General features: G+C 42.7%; 1 protein-coding gene across 1 annotated transcript in view; it reads left to right on the forward strand.

Moving 5' to 3' along the window:
- ACTR5 (actin related protein 5) overlaps positions 1–23,670 on the forward strand; it is a 138,065-nt gene that overhangs the window by 74,359 nt on the left and 40,036 nt on the right. Inside the window, exons 7-8 of the mRNA XM_086932264.1 lie at positions 17,961–18,100; positions 20,950–21,082. Of these exons, the coding sequence (XP_086788390.1) occupies positions 17,961–18,100; positions 20,950–21,082 (273 nt within the window). The remainder of the gene's footprint in view (positions 1–17,960; positions 18,101–20,949; positions 21,083–23,670) is intronic.

Genomic DNA, 23,670 nt, shown 5'->3' on the forward strand with positions numbered 1-23,670 from the left:
AGTCACACCTGATCCCTTCTCAGACACTCCCTTTCATCAGAGCTGTTCTGGGCACTGGACAGTTTCAGGCTTATTATCCGGAGCAGCAAGTCCGGATATTCAGGCTATGATACTGATGATTCAACCTCTATCCTGGAATTTGGCGAGACTGATTCTGAGGCTGCTTGGCCTCATGGCCTCCTTCATCTTGCTTGTGATGCATGCATGTTGGCATATACGGGCTCTTCAGCTGGACCTGAAGTTCCAGTGGGCGCAGAATCAGGAGACACTCTTCGACATGGTCTAGATTTTGAAGGGCACTGTAAAAGATCTGAAGTGCTGGCTAACCAACCATGATTGTGTCGGTGGCAGACCCCTCTTGTTCCCCAACCAGATCTGAATGCAGTGACAGATGCACAATTCCTGGGCTGGGACGGCCATCTGGGAGAGTTGGAGATCAGAGGATTCCTCATCAATCAATTGTATCTACGAGCGATCCGGTTGGCATTGAAAGCCTTTCTAGCATCCATCAAAGGAAGGCTAGTACAGGTTTTCACGGACAATGCCACCGCCATATGGTACAGCATTAAACAGGAAGGGGGGGGGGCTGTGTACCTTTTGTCAAGATGCCCTGCGTCTCGGTACATGGCTGGAATTTCGGAGCATTTCCCTGGTGGTTCAACTCCTGGCAGGCTCTCTGAATGGCAGAGCAGACTATCTGAGATGAAGATGCCTAGCGGTTCACAAGTGGTGTTTGTGCAAGGTCTTTTTCAGCAGCGGGGAGAGCCTTGGTTAGATCTGCTTACCACCCCTGAGAACGCACTATCACTGCAGTCAGGCGCACTGGATGTTGCTCACGCTCAGAGATGCTTTTCGTCTCGAGTCGAGCTCTGGCCTCCTGTGTGCCTTTTCACCAATACCACTCCTGCCCATAGTTCTCAAGGAGATCAGGAACGACCGGGCCCAAGTCATGCTTGTGCCTCCAGACCAGATTGGTATCCTGTTGAGCATGTCCATCAGTCCTCCGATCAGGTTGCCCCTTCTGAAGGATCTCCTGTCTCAGCAGCAGAGGAGGGCTTTCCACCCAAACCAAACCTGCTCCGCCTTCATGTGTGGTGATTGAGCGGCACCAGTTGACGGCTTTTGACCTTCCACTCAAAGTTTTTAATGTTCTCTTGACAGCTCACCGTCCCTCTACCAAGGCAGTATGTGCGGGCCATTGGAGCAAGTTGGTGTCAAGATGTATAGACAAACCGGTTATCCCTTTATCTGCAACCCTTTCCCAAATTCTTTTGTTTATACTTACCTGGCACAGCAGGGTTCTGTATTATTTATAAGCCGTCTCTGCTTTCCTGCGACTGCCAGATTAGCTGTTCTTTACAAGTACCTTAATGTAAATATATTCCTTATAGGACTTCAGCACATATTCCTGTCTGCTCCCTTTTGGTATGCCTCAATTGGTCCTCAATTTGGTTCTTACTTTTCTGATGTGCACTCCCTTTGAGTCGCTTCATAACTGCTCTCTTAGGCTCCTCCCCATCAAGATGGTCTTTCTGGTGCCAATTTCATCTGCCTGGAGGGTCAGTAAACTGCAGGCACTGTCATCTCAGCTTTCGTACATTTCATTTTTATCCAAATAAACTGGTCCTCCAGACTCTAGCATCCTTCTTGCCAAAGGTTGTCATCCCGTTCCACGTGGGCCAGTCCATCACCTTGCCTACCTTGTACGTTCTGCTTCATCCCTCTAAGGTAGAGGACATTCGCCACTGGCTGGACCTAAAAAGAGCATTGTCGTTCTACCTTGACCACACACAACTGTTCAAGGTGGATGAGCAACTCTCTGTGGAGTATGTCAGAGCCAAGAAAGAGAAGTCTGTGCAGAAACGAGCCATCTCCCGATGGATTGTACTCTGCATTAAGATCGGCTATGCATTTGCCAAGAAGCAACCCCTGGAGGACTTTCATGCGCAATCCACCAAAGCAAAGGCTGTGGCACTGCATTAGCACAGAGTTCCGGTTCTGGAAATTTGTCAGTTCGTAATGTGGGCTTTGTTGCACATGTTCGCCAAGCACTACTGCCTGGACAGTTAGGTTTGTTGGGATGCAGGACTTTACAGTCTAAATCAGGTTCGCAGACTCACCTCCAAGGAAATATTGCTTGGGTATCTATGCAGCTAGAAGTCTCTATCAGATGATCAAGCTACTTAACCTTCAGTAACGCCTTATGCGGTGGAGACTATGTAGCATAAAGACATATGGCACCCTGCTACTAATAGGGAGTTCCTCTAGGCAGGGAAATAATACACAGTGTAAATTCCTAGGGCAACTACAAAATAAATATCACAGTAAATTATACCAATTCTGATTAACAGAGAGACAACTAAACAGGTGTATATTAAAAAGTACAAAAATAGCTATTTATTGATAGTAATATGTTCAATATTTCATCATTAGAACTAGAACAAAAACAAACCACATCCATACCACATATACCTCCTCATTCATACTTGACATTCATAATGTATACAATACAGGTATTTTTAACACCTGAAATTCATAAATCAAAACACTATGTTCATGGTAAACAATTTTTGTATGATTGTTTAAACATTTTCTGTAAACGGGCCTTGTATATATGTTTCACAGGTATGTATCTGGTCATAGACTCACATCCAGTGAATGGCATCAGCACTACATCAGGTGTTTACAATATGTTTCTCTTCATTTCACTTCATTCAGATATCAGTTCTTGTTTCTTCCTTAGAAAAGACACTGCTCATTTTGTCAAACATCTGGACAGACAGACTCCGCATTAGAGGGTAATATATTAAGAATTATTTTTTTTGCATGATTCAGGATAACAAATAAGCATTTTCTGAGGAAAATAATAGTGGCTATGTACTGGGTATCTTTCACAAAGATAGTTTGTCCAGTCATAGCAGCATGCAATCACACTCTTGCTACTTTCTATACCATCACTGATGAAATGGGAGCTTTTTCACTGAATTGGTGCTTTGCTCACCATCCCTTTTCTTTACTTTTGTTCTTGTTTTTGTTTTATTTAGCTTTTCAACTACTACAGGATCTGTTGGTCACTTAAATACGAAGCTTTCATCAAGCGTTAGTAAACTGTATTTATAGTGTTCTACCAAGAGAGACGGGATACATGTGTGTTCTTGTTTATATTTACAGAGAACAAGGCATTTTTATGCCGAAACGCGTGTAGAAACCATCCGGGATTTGCAGCCACTCTGACACATATACATACCTGAGAAGCCTATATACAAGGCCCTTTTACAGAAAATGCTTAGACAAACATTATAGAAAAATTGTTTGCCATGAACTTTGGCCCACATGCATCAAGCATTTTTGGAGTCGCAAACGGTGCGATTCCTTAAAATCGGCCGTTTGCGATTCCAAAAATGCTTTTTGGAATGCATCAAGCATTTTTAGAAATCGCAACATTTTTGCGATTTCCAAAAATGCGATTGCTTTTAAGAAATCGCAATTTTGCGATTTCTTAAAAGCAATGCATGAATACTTTTGAAATTGCGAATTCGCAATTAGAGGGATAAATTTACAGAGTAGTTGAACTACTCGGTAAATTTGCAAAAAGTGTAATTAACACAGAAAACGCATTTTAAAAGCATTCATGTTACGGACACACATGTCCTTAGGACATGTGTGTGTGCAACATGATGCGAAAAATACATTTCAGGGGTGCAGGGGGGGGTCATTTGAACCCCCCTCACCACCCTTGAAATGCAATCAGGATTTGCGATTTTGAAATTGCGAATTCGCAATTCCTATTCATTCCTATGGGCCTTTTGGCCCATAGGAATGAATGGGGATTGAGAATTCGCAATTTCAAAATCGCATTTTTTATGCGATTCGGTAGAAATAGCGATTTCTACCGAATTGCATAAATATTTAAAAAATAATCATGCATAGGCTTTTGCGATTTCTAAATTGCGAATCGCTTTTTATTGCAATTTAGAAATCGCAAAAGCCGAGATTGATGCATGTGGGCCATAATGTTTTGATGTATGAATTTCAGGTGTTAAATATACCTATATTGTATACATTATGATTATTAAGTATGAATGAGGAGATATATGTGATATGTATGTGGTTTGTTTTTGTTCTAGTTCTAATGATGAAATATTGAGCATATTATTATCAATAAATATCTATTTTTGTACTTTTGAATATACACATGTTTAGTTGTCTCTCTGTTAATTAGAACTGTTATCATTTACTGTGATATTTATTTTGTAGTTACCCTAGGAATTTACACTGAATTATTTCCCTGCCTGGAGGAACGCCCTATTAGTAACAGGGGGCCCTTTGTCTTTATATTAATTTACCCGTAGCCTGTCTGCTTGGGGCTTGTTTTGTTTTGTCTTATTGTTCCATTTGCTTCGTAATTTGAGTTAGAAAATTTTCTTTTTATCTCTTTTCACGTTTTAAGGTGATTTTTTTTGGCTTTCGTTTTCTTTTCACTACTTGGTTGGTTTGTATCCTCACTAGTTCAGTAGGAACTGTACTAATTTGTAAGCCATGGAAACTCTCCAGACGTTTGGTTTCACAGATGAGCAATATGCCTTACTAGTAGGTAATCAGAACAATTTTTACCAACAAAACTAACATAACCTCTACCAACAATGAAGACATTAGGCATGGGTGGATTTTGCGGATTGGCAATTTGCGGATTTGCGAATTTGCGGATTGCGAAAATCCGCGAATTCTCGCGGATTTTGCGGATTTTTTTGTGTGTGTTCGCACAGGTTTCTGCAAGTTCGCGAGGGTTTTGTACAATTTCGCAAATTGCGAAATTGTACAAAACCCTCGCGAACTTGCAGAAACCCGTGCGAACACAATGTGCACAGCCTACTCATGTAACAGACATGCCGGCTGGGTGTGCTCCCTGGAAAGCCCACGGGTGGGGGGTGCACAGCACTTGCATCACCCTCTCTCTGCCTGCCATTGCGCGCATTGGCGTTTTAATGTCCGATCCTGCACACAACACACTTCCAAAGCTCGTACATGCCAGTAACCCGATTCCAGGCCCCATTCTCCCGATTTTTTTTTTTTAAATCTCCCACTTTGCTCTTCTGAAATGTTGGCATGTATGATGTAACTATTTTACAATGGCGCCAGCAAGCTGCCAGCGCCGTTGTAAAATAGTTACAAAGTTAGCTTGCACAGGAAGCACTTAGATAAAATAAAGCAGCACCTGCTTCGTTTTATCTAGTGGTTCCTGTGCAAGCTAACTTTGTAACTATTTTACAACGGCGCTGGCAGCTTGCTGGCGCCATTGTAAAATAGTTACATGAGTGGGGGTTCAACTTTTGAACCCGTTACGTCCGCTGATTTTTTTGTGCGGATTTTGCGGGAAATCCGCAAAATTCGCGGATTGCGGATTTCCCAAAAATCCGCAAAATCCGCGGGCGTAACGGATTTCCCGCTCATGCCTAGAAGACATCAATAAATTGTTATCATTAAGAATAGAAATGCATTGACAATACATGCTTGAGTATCTAAAGACAGGAGTTATACCACAAGGCCTTAAAGTCTGTAACATCCCTGGGCTATTTGTCCAAGTAAGACCATTTTTAGAAAAAAGGGTCCCTCATCGCAAACCGATGTTTTCGTGATCTGATGATTCTGATAGTGGAGACGGCTAAAGAGCTAGAACAGATCCTGACAACTGAAATAACTATAGAAGATAAGATTTTAAAAAGTAATGCTCTAGATGAAGCAAAAAAGAAACTGAAGGAAATAAGTAAGGAAGTAACATCATATTCTGTATATTTGACCAAAAGAAGGTCGGATAAATTAAAGAAAGACATACGATTCTACTTTAAGGAAAAAACATATGCTTACCTGGATGAACATTTTTACTCCCAAGGAGATTATCAGGACTCTGTACTGAGTAATGTGCAATCTAGACAGAAAGTAACCACATTTTCAGATATGTCTGATTCGGACAATGAACATAGCCCACATCATTTCAATTACGAGGACGAAAGACCCATACATCAATATAATTCCCCAATAGGACAACCTTTTTTTAGGGAGACGAGGAGCACGTCTGGGCCCGTGGAAACCGAGGTATCAACCGAGATATCGGTGCAATTTCAATCACAACAATTTCCAACAAAACAATTCCCAGTTCTTGGTCACACGCAATGCCCAGTACTGGAGAACATAGAGGAAATACCTATTTTTAATGTATCAAAAAGCGCTTAGGAACCACCACAGTAGCACTACTCTCTAGGGGTTTGTCCTTTGTATCACACACTGGGACTAACATATTTGAATTATTCCAGGACATCATGGCTTTTTTTCGGAAAATACGATTAAAGAAATTCTTTGAAGGCACAGTGTGATCAATGAAGAGAATCGATCAGGTTTACGTCCTACATCCTCATTCATTCCTACCTTGGACCAAGTGGGTCCAGAGGTAAGTATCTTTGAGAATGTGGTAATGGCTAAACTTAAAGCAGCTACCAAATATAACATACGACCATTGCCAAATTTACAAAAAGATGAACTTGGTGCCCTATGTGAACTTTAAAAACCCACTGATAACGATCAAAAATTGTGACAAAGGAGGTGGGATTGTTGTTATGGACAGTGATGCGTATGTTACCAGCATGCATACTCTCCTGAGTAACACAATCCATTACCTACCGGTGAAATTAGATCCAACGGTCAGAGAACAGAGAAATATACAAGGTCTCGCCAAAAAGGCCCAAGAACAGGGGACCATATGCCAAAATGAATGAGTTTTCGAATGTCATCCATCCCTGTGTGGCAAGCATATATGGGGTACCTAAGATACACAAGGATTGCAACAACCCTCCTTACTGCCTTATTGTAACAACTATAGGGTCGGTCACTGAATCTATTTTTAAGTATATTGACCGTATTTTACGCCCACATATATCGAAAACCACCTCTCACATTAAAGACACCAAAGAAACGATCAATAAGGTGGAAGGCCTTCCATTCAATGCTACAAGAGACGCTCTAGTCACCCTTGATATAGAGTCTCTACATAGCAATATACCATAACAGGGGGCCTTGAATGCAGTTGAATGGGTCATTACCCATTACTCTGTAGATTGTGACTAGTCGTTCATCTTAGACATTCTTCACTTAGTCTTAGAAGAAAATACCTTTGAATTTAATGGGGATCTTTTTAAACAAGTAAACAGAGTAAGTATGGGGGCATCTTGTGCCCCCACAGTGGCAAACCTCTATATGGCTTTCTTCAAACATCGTTTAATCTATAATGAGATTGCCCCTTTTTACAAATCCATAAATCATTGATCGCGATATATTGATGACATTTTCTTTGTATGATGTGGTGAACAAGACGTCCTTGTAGAATTTCTTGAATAGATCAATTTGTGTGATGAGAATCTTTGTTTCACTGCGAACATAGACACAAACATAATCGAATTTCTGGATATCGAAATTAGTGAGTGTGATTCAAAGCTGGAGTTAGTATACCCTATTTATAGTGTTCTGCCAAGAGAGACAGCATACATGTGTGTTCTTGGTTATATTTACAAAGAGTGTCTTTATCTGCTGTGGCTTTTCCTGAAGAAGGCATTTTTATGCGGAAACGCCCTTAGAACCTGTCCGGGATTTGCAGCCACTCTGACACAGATACATAGCTGTGAAGGCTATATACAAGGCCCGTTTACAGAAAATGTTTAAACAAACATCATACAAAAATTGTTTACCATTGACATAATGTTTTGATTCATGAATTTCAGGTGTTAAATATACCTGTATTGTATACATTATGAATATTAAGTATGAATGAGGAGATATATGTGGTATGTATGTGGTTTGATTTTGTACTAGTTCTAATAATGAAATATTGAGCATATTACTATCTATAAATAAAAAAAATTGTACTTTTGAATATACATGTTTAGTTGTCTCTCTGTTTTTCATAATTGTTATCATTTACTGTGATATTTATTTTGTAGTTGCCCTAGGAATTTACACTATGTAGAGACTATGTAGCCGCAGATTCCTTACCGACCCACCCATCTTTCCCGTTCTACGAATTAATTTTTCGGTACAGGGCTTTTCCCTTTTCAGGGTCCAGGTTTTGCACACCAGTAGTCAGTGTTCTCCATGGCTCCATACTCCTGGTGTGGAAAGTTATGAAAAGAAGCTAATGTCAACCTTCTAGGGTGACGCCTATATAGACAACGCCACGTCACTTCTGGCACGAATGACGCAGCTGACGCCACATGGAGTAAAACGCCACCTACTGGTGTGCAGTGGTACTGCTCATGAAAAAATTAACTAATACAGTCTGACGCCTGGGGATTATTCCAAGTAACAGAATCTGCAGCTATATGAAGTCTCTATCCGATAGGGCATTACCGAAGGTAAGTAACTTGTTCTTTTAGTCTATCTGGTAGCTCGCATACCTAGAACTGACCTTTTTTCGAAGTAAGTGTGTTATGGTGAATATATCTGCAAACTAAGATGCGATGGGAAACCACTTGATTCTTTCTTCAGGCACATTTGATTAGTGTTGGACAGTTTGATAGCTGCACACAAGAGAAATTGAGTTGAACCCTGACCAAGGCATGCATGTTGGAGAGTGATATTTGAGGGCTACGCTGTTGAAGTCCTGTCCAGTATTTTTAAATTAATGCCTGCCTGCTCATTCACTAATATTACGTGATAGATATGTTTTAAAAATCTGTGTTGTTAGCTTTTGACTTTGCGACGTACCTTTGTCTTTTAAAGTTGTGTACCTTAGCCTTCGCCTCAGACCCCGGTCCGTCACGGCTTGTGCCGTTTGCACGGAGGGTCGGTCCAGGCGATATTCCACTTCCGGTTGCATTACCGGAAGTGGCAAGTAGCGTTGTAGTCTATCTCCGTCCCTTCCCTACTTAATTGGGAGCGGGGCGCCGACGCGCGCAGCGGCTGCCTGATATTTGAGGGCTACGCCGTTGAAGTCCTGTCCAGTATTTTTAAATTAATGCCTGCCTGCTCATTCACTAATATTACGTGATAGACATGTCTTTGAAAAAATTATACTGGTTGTACCTTAGCCTTCGCCTCAGACCCAGGTCCGTGACGGCTTGTGCCGTTTGCACGGAGGGTCGGTCCGGGCGATATTCCACTTCTGGTTGCATTACCGGAAGTGGCAACTAGCGTTCTAGTCTATCGCCGTCCCTTCCCTACTTAATTAGGAGCGGTGCCCGGACGCCCGCAGCGGCGCGCGGCAAGCACGTCTGCGCTCGTCGGCGCTTGAACCCCGCCAGTCGCCGGGATCTCTGCCCTTTTTATGGTAATCCTGTCTCTCTACCTTCAATGCTTTTGATATGTCTAACATGCTCAGTCTCAGGTTCACCAGTAACAAACTAAAAAATTAAACACTCGTCAAATCAAACTTTCTGACACCCTAGCAGCTGAAATAGGCAGGTTTCCCGATATCTTTTGCCCGCCCCCCACTTTAGACCAAAGTGTGATTTCTGCTGCCATTTGTTCAAATCCGTCCAGGAGCAAAACCTCTAAGGAACTCAAGACCATCTATTTTATTTATTTATTTATAAAGTTTTATATAGCTCATACTTGATCCCGAAGGATATCAGAGCGCTTTACAATTTGAGGGAAATGAAGGTAACAGATCAGTTCATGAATCAATTGGGAATATGCCATTCGAACTACCCTGGCACGATCCCAGAGATTTCACAAATCACACACTGAAATCTATCCAAATGTACCTTCTATAAACAATCCAGACCTTTTCTCTGAATCGGAGTATAGACATAAGAAAAGAGTCCTTGAAGAAAGTCTGTAAAGGTATGGTGGAGTTCAGCAGCAGCGCCAAGGAGAGGAGAACAAACCTGGAGGTAATAGAGGGAGGCTTTGAGTGAGGTACAAAGAATGACTGATAAGTCACTCCTATGGCAGGCCTTGACAATCCTGAAGGCAGAGTGTTTTGTTTTGTGTGAGAGCGTGCCCTAGTATGAGCTGAGCCCCACTGCAGCTTTCGGAATCCCTTCTTTATAGTTGTTCTGTGATACAGCCATGCCATATACTCCTAAGTGCATTATAATCCTCGAGGTTAATGCTAACTTTGGAATGGCTTTATCAAAACATGTCCTGTTTGGTGTCAAACACTTTGGAATACTACGCCCCCCCCGCCAGTTCAAGCAGCGGAGGTAGCATTTAATTCTTCAAGAGGGAGAGGACATGTACACACTTTCCCGGTAATAGTTTAAAAGAGCCCCAGCATCACAAAATGGATGCTGCTGCCACAGACACAAGTCTGATCTCCTGCTGCTGGAGGACACTGTGGCAGTGGAGGCTTGGAAAATAGGTTTTCTGTCCAGGGAGGTGCCAGCACCTCCCCAAACAGGTTTTAGTGTATTGGGGCAGGGTGGGTTGCATTCAGTGAATGCTTTTCAGACAGTGCCTGGGGCACACAAGGTGTCCCCGTGCATTTCCCAGTTCAAACCGGTTGCTGGGGCACTCAGACCCAGCTCTGGCGCGAAACTGGACAGTGGGGAACCACCCTCTCCCCATGTCCTCCCATAGGTGGGACCCTAGAGTTAGTCCAACCCCTAAACTTGGTACAAGTATAGGAACCCAGTCCCTAGGACTTTAGATTACCCTGGACGAAACTCTGATACAGAAATCTTGGACCTTCGACATTCCATATCGACTGGAAGACGGAAGAAATCTCCATTCGGGTCAAGGAGTGGCTCCCCTGTTCAAACTGGCACCAAAGAAGCATCTTGCCAGTCTGCATTTTCGAGGCTCCCGCCGGATCCCAAAAAATCTGCGACACAGGACACGGACTTGCAGACATCTCCGAGGCGGAGACGAGTCCCCAGTGGAAGCTGAGACCTGTATCAATCACGTGACGTGGGACCAGAACTCCTGGACATCCTGCACATTTGCTAATGCATCGACTTCCCGAGCTTTCCCGAAGTTGTGCATTGGGCTACTTGTAGTCCGAACCCTGAGCATCTTTTGCATCAAAGATTGTGGGCCTACACTCCACTAGTGTTCCGTGGGCCCGCTTTCAGCATTTCAGTTTGAGGCGCCTTCGCGATCCCTAGTCTGTCGACTGGTGGGTCCCTACGAAGGTCAATCCTTTGTTTCTTGGGCTTCCCTGGTTGCTCCAGACGTGCCCTGACTCCCCTCCAAAGGGTGAGTCCCTCAGACCTTGCTGGTCTGTTCCGATGCCAATCTTGTTATCTTGCATGGGTTGCTGTTGCCAAGGCTTGTTGGGTTCAATCGGGATACCGACGCTGCAGCACTCGACATCCTTCGTGGGACAGCTCGAATCCAGCTCCTGGTTGTCGTCGACACCTCCTGGTCCTCATGGCTGAAGAGTCAAGCTTCACCTGCATCACTTGAAAGCACCCGACATTGGCTGCCATCTTCTCCTCTCCATCCTTGTCACTGGATAGTTACCCAGACTAGCATTATCACTAACATTATCATAACCATAAGAAACCATAAAATATTACTGTGTAATAAATACAAAGCTATGAAATAAGAATATGGACATTTACAATATGTTGTAACTATGGTAAGAGATTTAATGCACGTTCCATTCCTTGACATGCATTGGAAATATGGAGCCGTCTCGATTTAGAAATGCCAGACATCTGCTTTGTGTCTGAGACCTGGCTACACGTGAACGCCACTCCCGATGTCCACACTGCTTTTCCTCCTAAATATAAAATAATACGATTTGATAGGATTGACTCCAGAGGGGGCGGACTACTGATTGCAGTCACCCATAACTTAAACATTGTCAGTGTGGAAAACTTGGTATTCAACTGGGCTGAAATCATTGTGTTTAAGTTTAATGGGGGGTACAAAAGGGGGTGGTGATGGACGGAGCATCTGAATCAATCAAACACTCACACCCAGTCAAAAGATCTGGGTTTAATCCATCACCGTTCTTTAGCCCACTCTGCCACCCCAGTTCAGACATGGCTATATGCAAATCAGTCTGACCCTGTGCCTCATGGGAACAGTCCAGCCCGAACTGCCAAGCCATGTCTTCCCTGGACCGGAAACAAGCTTCCGAGGACCGGTTTCTGGCATTCCAGCCGCCTTCAGCCCGGCTTGCTTGAATCCAGTGGCAAAGTGAGCAAGGGACTGAAAGTGTGAGCATACCCTGCCACACTTATGGCGGCCAAAAGCGGTACAAAAGGGGGTGGTGATGGACGGAGCATCTGAATCAATCAAACACTCACACCCAGTCAAAAGATCTGTTTAATGGACCAGCAAATAGTGTCTGAAGGGAGCCTTACTCTATCGACCTCCTGGCACTAAGGGAGAGTTCGCAAATGATCTGTTCAAGATTATTGCCCGTCATGTTCTGACGTCTGATAATTTCCTTCTGCTAGGCGATTTTAATTTTCATGCGGAAGCACAGCTGAGCATGGATACTGAAAAGTTGATTTCTAACATGAGTACCCTTGGTTTGGTCCAGAAGGTCATAGGTCCCACTCACCAGGCCGGCCATACTCTTGATCTTCTTTTCTCAAACTCTTCGAATATTATGGCTGACCCCCCTTCCTCTGCTTTGGACGGACCATTATCTATTGAAATTTACTATTTCCATCGCTGTTAATGAAGCGGTCTCCGAAAAGGAGCCCTCACAACGTAGGTCTTTGAAAAAAATTACTCTATCTTCGTTTTCCAAACATTTCCACATGGATTCAATAGCTCCTACCATGAGTGCTAGTACAGCAGCACTTCTTTTTGATAAAGCGATCGAGATAACACTAGATAAAATCGCCCCCAGGTATAATATCAAACGTAAGATTAGACATGCTCCGTGGTTCTCAGAACAACTAAGAACAACCAAATCTATTACCAGAACTGCGGAGAAAAAATGGCGCAAGAGCAAAGATCCATCTGACCGCAAAGCCTATAAAGTACTCCACACTGGCTATATGCGTGATATAAGGACGTCAAAGCGAGCCTTTCTTACGGATCGAATAAATAAAGAGGAAAACTCTTCCAAAGAATTGTTTCAGATCTTAAGAGAGTTTACCAACTCGAGTAACCCCATATCAACTCCCAATACTCCAGAATGGACTGACGCCCTCTCAGTATTCTTTGAGGAAAAAATAACTGCTATTCACGTTTCATTTCCTCCTCATCAAACTATAATGCAACCGTATGTACTGACACTCCAGCCATGTGATCCTCCGCATCTTCTGAGTGAATTTGAAAAATTTTACAGGGATACAACCATGTCAGTGGGGTTGAAAATAAAGTCAGGGTCCCCTACCGATCAGGTTTCCCCTAAACTATTTTCCATACTGGCCCATGCCTTGGTGGAAGTTTTGACTGGTCTCCTTAATAAATCTCTTGCGGAGGCCAGTTTTCCCTTAATATGGAAAGCAGCAAAAAATCAGGCCAATACTGAAGAAACCCTCAGCTGACCCTAACATCCTTCTAAACTATCGACCGATCTCACTGCTCCCGTATTTCGGGAAAATACTCAAATTTTTTGTCAACCGACAGCTTGTGAGCCATTTGGAAAACCAAGAGCTTTTCAATCCTTCTCAATCAGGTTTTCGTGCATCTCATAGCACAGAGACAGCACTGGTCGAAGTTGTGGACAATATTAGGCTGGCTTCAAACAAACGCCAATCCACTATTCTTGTCCTGCTTGACTTGTCGGCGGCATTCGACACCATCTCCCATCGCATTCTAATCCAACGGCTGTGGGAGATTAGTGTCAGAGGAACTGCCCTAATATGGGTCACAAACTACCTATCTGACCGTACAACAGCTGTCGAAATTGGAAAAAATATAGCAAATGAAATGCCTGTTAGGATGGGCGTTCCGCAGGGCTCTATTTTAAGCCCCACACTTTTTAATGTCTATATGACACCTCTTGCTAGAGTGATTAGAGCCTTCGGCTTTGAAGTTCTCTCCCACGCTGATGACACCCCGATCCAAATGAGACAAGACAGGGTTTTAGAGATTGCATGATTGAGGTTGAGAAATGGATGAGCACTAACCACCTGCAGCTCAACGGTAGTAAATCTGAAATCATGCTCTTTGGTCGAGCTGCAGAACATTGGGCTCAGGATTGGTGGCCAACAAATCTGGGTAGCTGTCCCATGCCTAAGCAATCAGTGCGGAATCTAGGCTTTCACAGTGATAATAAATTGTCCATGATGAACCAATTAAATCATATCATTGGCACTGGCTTCGGACTTATGTGCAGCCTTAGGAACATTTTTTATTGGATTCCTGCAGAGGCTCGGAAACCCCTAGTCCAGGGTCTCATCATAAATAGGATAAATTATGGGAATGCACTTTTAATAGCTATAAATGAACACCACCTAAATAGATTACAGGTCCTTCAGAACACCGCAGCCCGGTTGGTTCTCAACTTACCACAACGGTCTCCGTCGGCCCCATGTCTAAAGAGCCTCCATTGGCTTCCAGTAAAAAAAGGAATACACTTTAAAATGCTATGCCTTGTCCACAAACACATGTACGGTAAGGGACCAAAATATTGGTCTCAAAAACTAACATGGTACATGCCCCGAAGAGAACTCGGATCTAGTGCTGAGTCTCTGCTCACTCCTCTCAGAATACAATCCTCCAGAAATGGTGGTTGTTCCTTTTCTCACCTCGCCCCTGCCCTATCGAATAAAATGCACATTAATCTCCGTGACATCTCAGAACACAGCCGCTTCCGTAAGAAGTTGAAGACCTGGCTTTTTTCCAACTAGGCCTCTCCTTTTCTCGTCAGAGCCGTCTGCAAGCGCCAAGAGACTCTTTGGATGTGAGGTGTGCGCGATACAAATGTCTTTGACTTGACTTGGTGAAATACAAGAGTCTTAAGAAATAATATATTTTGTAATAAATTTCAGTTACAGTGGTATTCCCTTAAAGCATTTGGCATTTGTAAACCACTCTTGAAGGTTAAGGACAAATTCATTCAAATGATTTCGGGCTCTAATGCGTGATATCCAAACACCCTCCCCTTATTATTTTAAAGACTCCATCACTGATTAAAAATTAATATAACGAAAAGTGTCACCTCTGAAGATTTTGCAAATTAGAGGTTTAGAAGTGCAGAAGCAAACTGCCACAGGTGTGTAACAAAGGAAGTACCTTCATCCTATAAGGCTATGCTATGATATGCATATCAAGTCTTTTTAGAGTGCTTTCTCCTAGGTTCCAGCTCTTGCCAAATCTCAACATGTTACCTTGCCAACTAGCGGCAGGACCCAAAACTATTTAAAAAACTATTGTCAATTCATAGGTTTGAGTGCAGCTACTATGCCTGCATATGAATTATAGTTAGGAAATAGGATTGATAAAAACCTTAGAAATTCACTGAAAAAAACCAAAGGCTACAGAGACATTATAGTTGGGCTCAGATTTAACTCCTAGAAATTCAGCAGTGTAGTTACCTTAGCTAACTATAACTTGTGCCATTTGCAATACACTGCTTATGACCTCGCATGTTACATCACTCATGACAATGGTCAGTGACCTCACTGGTGACATCATCCAATGAGTGAAAGTGTTTGGTAAATCATTCTGAAACTTACAGATGTATAGTAAGCTTCTGCTTAAGGTAAATTAATATTCTTTCTAAACTAGTAATATGTGATGCTCATTCTAACGAGTCTTCTGAGTGGGTGTGTGACTATCATTGTGGGAGTGAGTGTCTGAATGCTGTATGTGTGGGGATGTGTAGGTTAATAAGGGGGAGTAGGAACCCATACGGGTGTATAAGGGACTGTGTGATTGGCTTTATGGGCGAGTGAGTGGCTGACTTAGTGACTGTATCGGTGGGCGAGTGTGTAAATGGCTGTTTTAGTGACTGGCTGTGTGAGTGGCTCCTGGTGGGCGAGTGGGTCTGTTAGTGGCTGTACAGGTAAGTTAGTGTTTGTTTGAATGGATGTATGGGTAAGTGAGTATGTGCGAGTGGCTGATTTGCAGTGTCTGTGTGACTCGCTGTATCTGTGAGTGAGTGGGTGTGTGACTTTGTATGGATGTGTAATTGGGTATGTAAGTGTAGTGAATGGATGTGTGAGTAAGTGAGTGCTAGTGTGAATGGCTGGCTAGTTGGTTTTGTGCGTGGGAGTATTAGTGAGTGAGGGGCTCTATGGGTGAGTAAATGCTAGTGTGAGTAGCTGTAAGAGTGAGTGAGTGGGTCTAGAAGTGGCTGTATGGGTGGGTGATTTGATTGTGTTAGTGGCTGTATGAATGAGTGGGTGTGTGTGAAACGTCAAAGGGTTTGTGAATGGGTATGCGAGTGGTTGTGTGGGTGTGTGAGTGGACGTATGAGAGGTTATATGGTGTGTGAGTGGTTCTGTGGATGATGTCATCAGTGAGGTCATTTGAGATGTCATCAAAGATGTTATCAGTGATATCACTGACATGCCATTAGTGATCAAATGTGTGAGGTCATAAGCAGTGCATTGCAGGGGCGTAAGTTATAGTTAGCTCAGATAACTATAACTGCTGCATAACGATAACGTCCCTGTGACCTTTGGATTTATTAGTGAATTTGTAATTTTTTCTTAAAAATGTTGCTTCTGGACTATATATACTTCAATGAAGAACAAAGCACATCCTCTCGCATTAACAATGAGTAAAAATGTCTCAAAAATGTTTCCAAGAGGGTGTACCAATTTGTCGGTCTCTTCCTCAGGCAGGCTAATACCATTGCCATCATGGTCGACTATAACTGTAATTTGTGGCACAAGTTTGAGCAGTGCTTTTCTTTTGTCCCAGAGAATGTCAAGGATGAGTATATGTTTATGATTCACTTGGGAAATGTAGAAGCTAAGCAAAAAGGGAAGAGGAGTTGGTCTAACAGCTAGGGCGGTCGACCTCGAAACTGAGGAACTGGGTTCGAGTCCTGGCAATGACGCTGAAAATCCTGTGATTCTGGGCAAATGGTTTAATCTCCCTGTGCCTAGCAAAAATAAACGTTTCTTCATGTAACGCACCTGGTGCTAAGTAAAGCGCTCTGATACCCGATAACTTCAGGTCAAGTTTGCGCTATATAAAACTTCATTAAAAAAAAAAAAGTCCTGATCTTCAGGGCGTCATTGATATTGCCACAAGGTATTCTCGTTTTCTCATGTACTGTGTAGCTTGGCTTATGACTTTGGATTTCAAGACAAAACTACAGCAGAATGTAATTGACGTAACAAACTTTTTGCTCTGTGTTGAGACTTCGGCAGAACAAAGCCAGCACTCTAACATCCAAATTTCTTAGTGCTTTTCAAGCAGCACTGCTGACACCACATTCTCCTCCTAGGTTGAATGCTTTCCAGTCTTTTAATGCCGGTTGTGGTAGGTCCCTTTACTCCAAACCCTAGCGGTACAAGTTTAAACAGCTCAGAGGCAAAAGCTTTTGAAGCAGTTTCCGGTCTAGCCAATACAGGGTGGAGTGCCCATTCACTGAAATTAGGATTTAACCCCCGCTGAGTAAGAGTGACGGACTTCCATGAAGTTAATTTTGTCAGTTGTAATCACTTTGGTCAGTTGATGTCTTCATATCCTTTCCCTACTGTACTATACCAAAAATCCAGTTTTTAAAAAATGACAACCAAATCTGGTATCTACTCCTCGCGACTGTATCTCAGATTATAGGAACATCTGATTCTTTTTCCTTGAACGAGTGCAATGAGTATAGTACTACAGTTTCTGCTAGGTGTAGATGACTTTTATTCTGATTGTTTGTCAACAATGTTTCTTTAAGTCATCTGTAGGTCCCCTCCTTTTTTTGGGAGCAACCGGTGGACAGAGATATCTCCTAACCACTGTGTGATTTGCTTATGGTACACATATACTAACATCTGCACTGCAGCACCAATTTGAGACCCTGTGGATAGAATGTGTGGTAATATTTAGTAATATTTCCATATCGTGCTTGTGTTGATTATGTTTCCACTTATGGTTTCTTTTCAAAGCCTATGTTTAACCTGGCAGAGTATCACCAGATGTACCTGGGGACAGAAAGGATCCGAACTCCAGAGATCATCTTCCAGCCTTCCCTGATGGGAGAGGAGCAGGCTGGCATAGCTGAGACAATGCAGTATGTGCTGGACAGGTGGGTTTGAGAGCGGTGCATACAGCCTATACTGGCTTTGTGCACTGTAGTAGATGTGCATGATGGGATAGGGATAGCAAAGGTTATTCAATGTACGAGGTGCATGCTGGGGCAGCAGGGAGCATCTAACATATGCTAAGCAGGTTTGTGATAGCGCATACTGGGATTAGTGACCATATAATTGTTGCTGACTAGTATGGCCAATTTTGCACCCTCGCCAGATATTTCTGGCTAGCTCTTCTTATCATGGTTTGAACTGTATGTTGAAGTAAATAAATAATTTGTTTGATGATCCTGTCAACTGTGGAGCATATCAAGTCAGAGAATGTCACTGGTAATCCGATCTACTAGCCAGAAGAAAAGTTTGCACTTTTCCAACATTTAGTAAGCTAATTTATTTGCCATGTTTATTTAAGCTTTATGAAATGAGAAATTTGTGTTACCCAATTAAATACATTTTGACTGCTCATGAAACTGAAATGTGGCTGTCAGTAATTAAGGGACGACCAATTTACGAAATAAAAACCAGTCCACAAGGGAGGTTATTAGTTGAATGTGTTTATTGAATGGACATCAAACACATACGTTCATTACATTCATATTGCAGTGTTAACACTGGGTGATTGGGCATTCTTCCCTTTGCCTCCTGTGTTTCATACTAAACATAGAGAATGTAGAGGGTATTTTGTTGGGTTGTGGCTGAATGGGCTATCTGTTCCAAGAACACCCAAACAGGGGAGTGGTACGAATTGACATCACAGGAGAGTCAAGAAGCATGTATGCAGTACAGTACTGCAAAATTAAAAAAAATTGTAGGTACTTTCCTGCGTCCTCAAGCAAGGGAATATTTTACACCTTGCAATTTCACCAAATAAATCTTCATTATAGCTTGACATGGAAAAGTTATTTTTTTTGTGTGGTTATTTTTGGGAACAGAGAAATCAGAACAGTTTTAAACTTTTTTTAAGGAGCCAGATGTACAAAGCATTTTTCCAGTGGCAAACAACCCGATTCACAGAATTGGACAGTCTGTGACTCAAAAGAGTTTCATACATTAGGAATACCGATTTACTAATTGCTTTTTGGAGAGAATCTCAATTGGGAAATCGGTATTCCTAATGTTAGTAAATATAGCCCTTTGTGCAATGTAAACCCTCACCCAGTATAACTGTAAGGGATGCACCGATGTGTTAAGTCCTCTTTCTTAGCTTTAGAACAGTCACCTTCATTTGTAACTATGCAAATATTTTAATACATTTTTCAAATTTCATTAGCAGGAATTCTCACCCATGAGTACCACCCCACATTATTGGCCTCTCTTTAGCAGTTTATTGAAGCATTACAAATTTAAGAACTATAAGAGATAGGGTATTACAGATAGGCTATCCTGTTGTGTCCACCCAATACTCCATGGTATTTTCAAATGTACTCTTCAGGCTCCATCACCTGTAGTAAATTTACACCTATCGCTTTAAATGGAATAGAGAGAAGGGTACCCTCTGCCATGTAGCAATATTGCCTCCATTGTCTCCAGTCCTTCTTTTCTTCAAGTAGGAATTTTCGTATCTCAACTCTAACAAACTAAGTTCAAGGTGTCTGTCTTAGGACACTTCTACCAGACACTTCAAACATTCCAAGACACGTCACTGCTTTCTATTGTTGCATTTCTGTTATCTAGGTAAAATCTAAACAAATGACATCTGTAAGATTTGAAAATGTATTTGCCGTGGCGGAATTTATGGCGTTCACTAAATGAAGTATACCTAGTATAGTGCAGAACATGGAAGAGGTGCATACTGGAATAGAAAACCATTTGTGTGTGCTATACACATGGGCGAAAGGTGCATGCTATCCTAATAAACCACATGGCTTACAGAGACTGGATGCCTAGAGTGGACGGATGTCATGTATGCATGTTTGACTACACAGCTGATGGTGGTCATCAGATTTCAAATCGTGTTTATCTTTCTAGTCAGTGTTACCTATGTCTTTATAGCTTAAGAGCTTTGTAAGTTAACTATGGGCTTTTGTGATAAATTGCAAGTATGTGTGATTTCAGTCTTAATTAACACATGATGAACTTGACAGAAGTCATGTCGTTTTTGACATCTGCTGATTGTGTTTAATTTGTATAATGGTCATAGAACATGCTGCATATCATGGACATGCGAGAAAGAGACAAGTGCTCGATGTAATAGTAATTGCAGTGCAGTATTTTCCGGGCTGGTATAGGAGACTCACATGAAGGCCAACTGATGTAATGCAATATGTGGTGGACCGCAGGGTGAGAAAATCATTGCAAAAGCAAATACCTTACAGTTTGTTCTAAGCATGGCAGTATCAAAGAGAAACCTGCTATGATTCCATATGCTTTGAAGTATCACCCTGATGGTTCTGTGGATGAGTAGGGCGCTTATCTACTAGAATAGAAGTAACCTTCTACTGGACAGGTAACTGTTAAGGGCTGGGCGGGAGGTAGTAAATTAGGTGGTGCTGCGTAGACATTGATGTGCCATGCCATAGTGTGTTAGTCGAGATTCTCCATCATGTCCCAGATGGCATACATTGAGTACATTGAATGTAAAGGGTAGGTAATGCTGCAGTAGTGGTACATACTGGGTAGCTAAGACACTAGAGATTGGAACTCATTGTTGTACTATGAACCCACATGAGAGGAAACAACAGGTTGCAGTTCATGATTTGTGTTAGTATTGACCCAAAAATCATAGTCTGTCAGCACATCGAAGTAGTCACTTTGCTCATTTGCTGCTCTGACTTTCAGTAAATAGAAATATCGGTCTGAGCCTCAGATGCAGAGAAGAGTAATATAAAAATGTTCTCTTCCACAGGTATCCAAAGGATGTACAAGATGAACTGGTGCAGAATGTTTTCCTGACAGGTGGCAATGTCATCTACCCGGGGCTGAAATCTAGGATTCAGAAAGAGCTTCTTGAAATGAGACCTTTCCAGTCGACATTCCAGGTTTGCATGTTATAGAGTCCTATTAGGACAACACTCTCTATATTATTTGTTTTTAATGGATACTTCTACCTGCAGATTCCTCACTTGTTAAATATCCCCTGGAAAACACACAAAAACTGAAAGGAGGAATAATAAGTGTACCCATTGGCAGTCACTCGGGTGAGCATTCCAGACAATCTTTCTTTTGCCCACCTTGCCATCTCAGTTAGGACCCAGCAATATGCAAATCAAGCTTGACCTTTCTCCAGTAGGAACAGTCCAGCCAAAGCTCCCAGGCCCGGTCCTCCCCAAACGGAACACAACTAACCCAAGACCAGTTTTGTCCTGATTGTGGCTCATCAGCTGGGTGTAGCTTTGTTTCACTGGCATAGTTAGCACGAGACCCATGTCTCTGCACACCTGTGGTAACTTTGGGCTTTATAACAAATACGATGGTAGTCACTTGGGGTAGCATTCCAACTCGCTCTTCTCTTTCCCACCATGCCACCTCAATTTGGACCCAGCCATATACAAATCAGTTTTGCACTTGATCTAGTAGGAACAGTCAAGCCAGAACTGCCAATCCTAGGAATCTCCCCTAGCACTAGACTGTATGTGAAATCTTTTCTCATAGCTCTCCTGCACAGGTAAGAGTTGCTGGCTCCATCTAGGCACCGGATGCGAGGGCAGCATGACGTAACGGGTGCTGTATAGCGCCTACCCTGGTTCATAAACACCTGCATTAACACAGGGCTAGGGAAAATGTCCACTCCTAGGAAGTCCTATTTTAGGCCCTCCCTAAACTGCAAAGGACCGATACCCACTCTTAGGAGGATGTCTTTGGTGCTAGACATGACACTAGGTCATGACCTCTGTGCCAGAGCTTGAAGCCCCATGCTATTAAATAGCATGAGGCTAACTTGTTTATGGCCTGCATCCTCAACAAGCTTCGGTCTTGATCTCTATGTGTTTGTGTTCTAGATCCTGGTCTCCCTTGAAGTCATCACCCTCCTAAAACACCTACAAAGAGAAATAAAGATGTCACAAGTGGAAGAGGCATGAAGACTCTGGCTCAAAGACACTCCAATTGTAAATTTCCACAGAACTCCTTGCCTACATCAGGGTCTTCTCCAGAACTGATAACTCCAACTGGGGAGCCATTGTTAGTGGCGCTGCCGGAGCTGGCCAGAGAGCCTTTTTCAGCACCCCACCTCCAACCACATAGTTGCAATTTCAGGTCTATCTGGAGTTTCCGGCTGGAGAGCCAATCCGACTCTGTTTGTGCACCCCATGCTAGAAATGTTGCGGTGTACTATGGATCACTCTAGATCATCTTCAGGCCCTATGGGGCCATTTGGGACTCCATTCTGCTCCCGCTAGCAGGTTTTCCTTTTGTGCTGTTCATGCACTCCCCATGGCTGTGTAGAGAGCTCTTTTGATGCCATTGGGAGTCATCCCAGTGCCAAAATCTTAGCTAGTTGACATTCTTACGGTGCCAGCACAGAAAGAAGTCCCTGTGCCAGGTGTTCCACTCCATTGTACCTGCACCTGCTGCCAGAACTTCCAGGACCCTCTACTGAACCTGCCTCCAAATTTGAGGTTATCCTGCAAATATCTAGGCGATAGGCACAATGACTTACAGGAAGAAAGCTACCGAAAGCAGGAGGCTTCTTGCATCAATTACTGGCAAACCATGCATAAAATCTTTGTGTAAGATTCTGATCCCATTTAAATATAGCACCATCACCTCCATGGCACAGATGGTAGTAGCAAATTAGCCAATCTCCTGCCACCACAGCAGACATCTGATGTGGCAGGTTCCCTCCCTGGAGGTGGATGTAAATTGTCCTGTGGGGCTGCCACTCCTGATTGGTATTTCTTTTCATACTATCCTGAAGAAGGTAACTATGGTCCTCGAACTTCGTTACCTTTTGTGGAAACAAACTCAGACCTCTGCTTCTTGAACTTTTTTCTGTGCAAGGAAAATAGGTTGTCCCTGCCTCAGGCTCTTATGGTGTTGAAGCAGTTGATTTGATTGGTGCCCTTGACCTGACTATACCACATATTGCTCCTGCAGTCTCACAGTAGAGATTCCTGCATTTCAATGTAGAGTCCTCTCATGAACATCAGCATCCAGAGCATCCACAAAGTTTATTGTGAAGGCTACAGCCCATCTCAGGAGGTCTTGCATTTCAGTATTTTATTTTATTTGTTAGTGCCCCATCACTTATATCCTCTCTAGGTGTTATGGTTGAGACCTACTTTCACTAGGAGATGGTGGAGTTTATTGGTATTGCAGCCAGGTTTTGAATTGCTTGTTGGATTTTAGTAAATTGGCTCTAGTCACAGATGTAAAGGCAGAAAATTCCTAAGTGTTGTACCAAGGGCACGTAGAGAGCATCTGCCATAGGTTTCAAAATTGTATTTGTGAGCAATATAGTGTTTATCTGAGTAGGCGAGAAGGGCAATACTTTGAAAGAAACGGCAATTGTTATAGAAGCATTTGTGCAGAATGCATTCTACTTTACATTTGATCCGTTTATCGATTGGTAGCCCATTTAAGTAGAGACATGCTCATTTTTGTCCACATTGAACAATGTACTGAACAT

The sequence above is a fragment of the Lissotriton vulgaris genome, chromosome 7 (genome assembly GCF_964263255.1).
Source record: "Lissotriton vulgaris chromosome 7, aLisVul1.2, whole genome shotgun sequence".
Classification (NCBI taxonomy): domain Eukaryota; kingdom Metazoa; phylum Chordata; class Amphibia; order Caudata; family Salamandridae; genus Lissotriton; species Lissotriton vulgaris.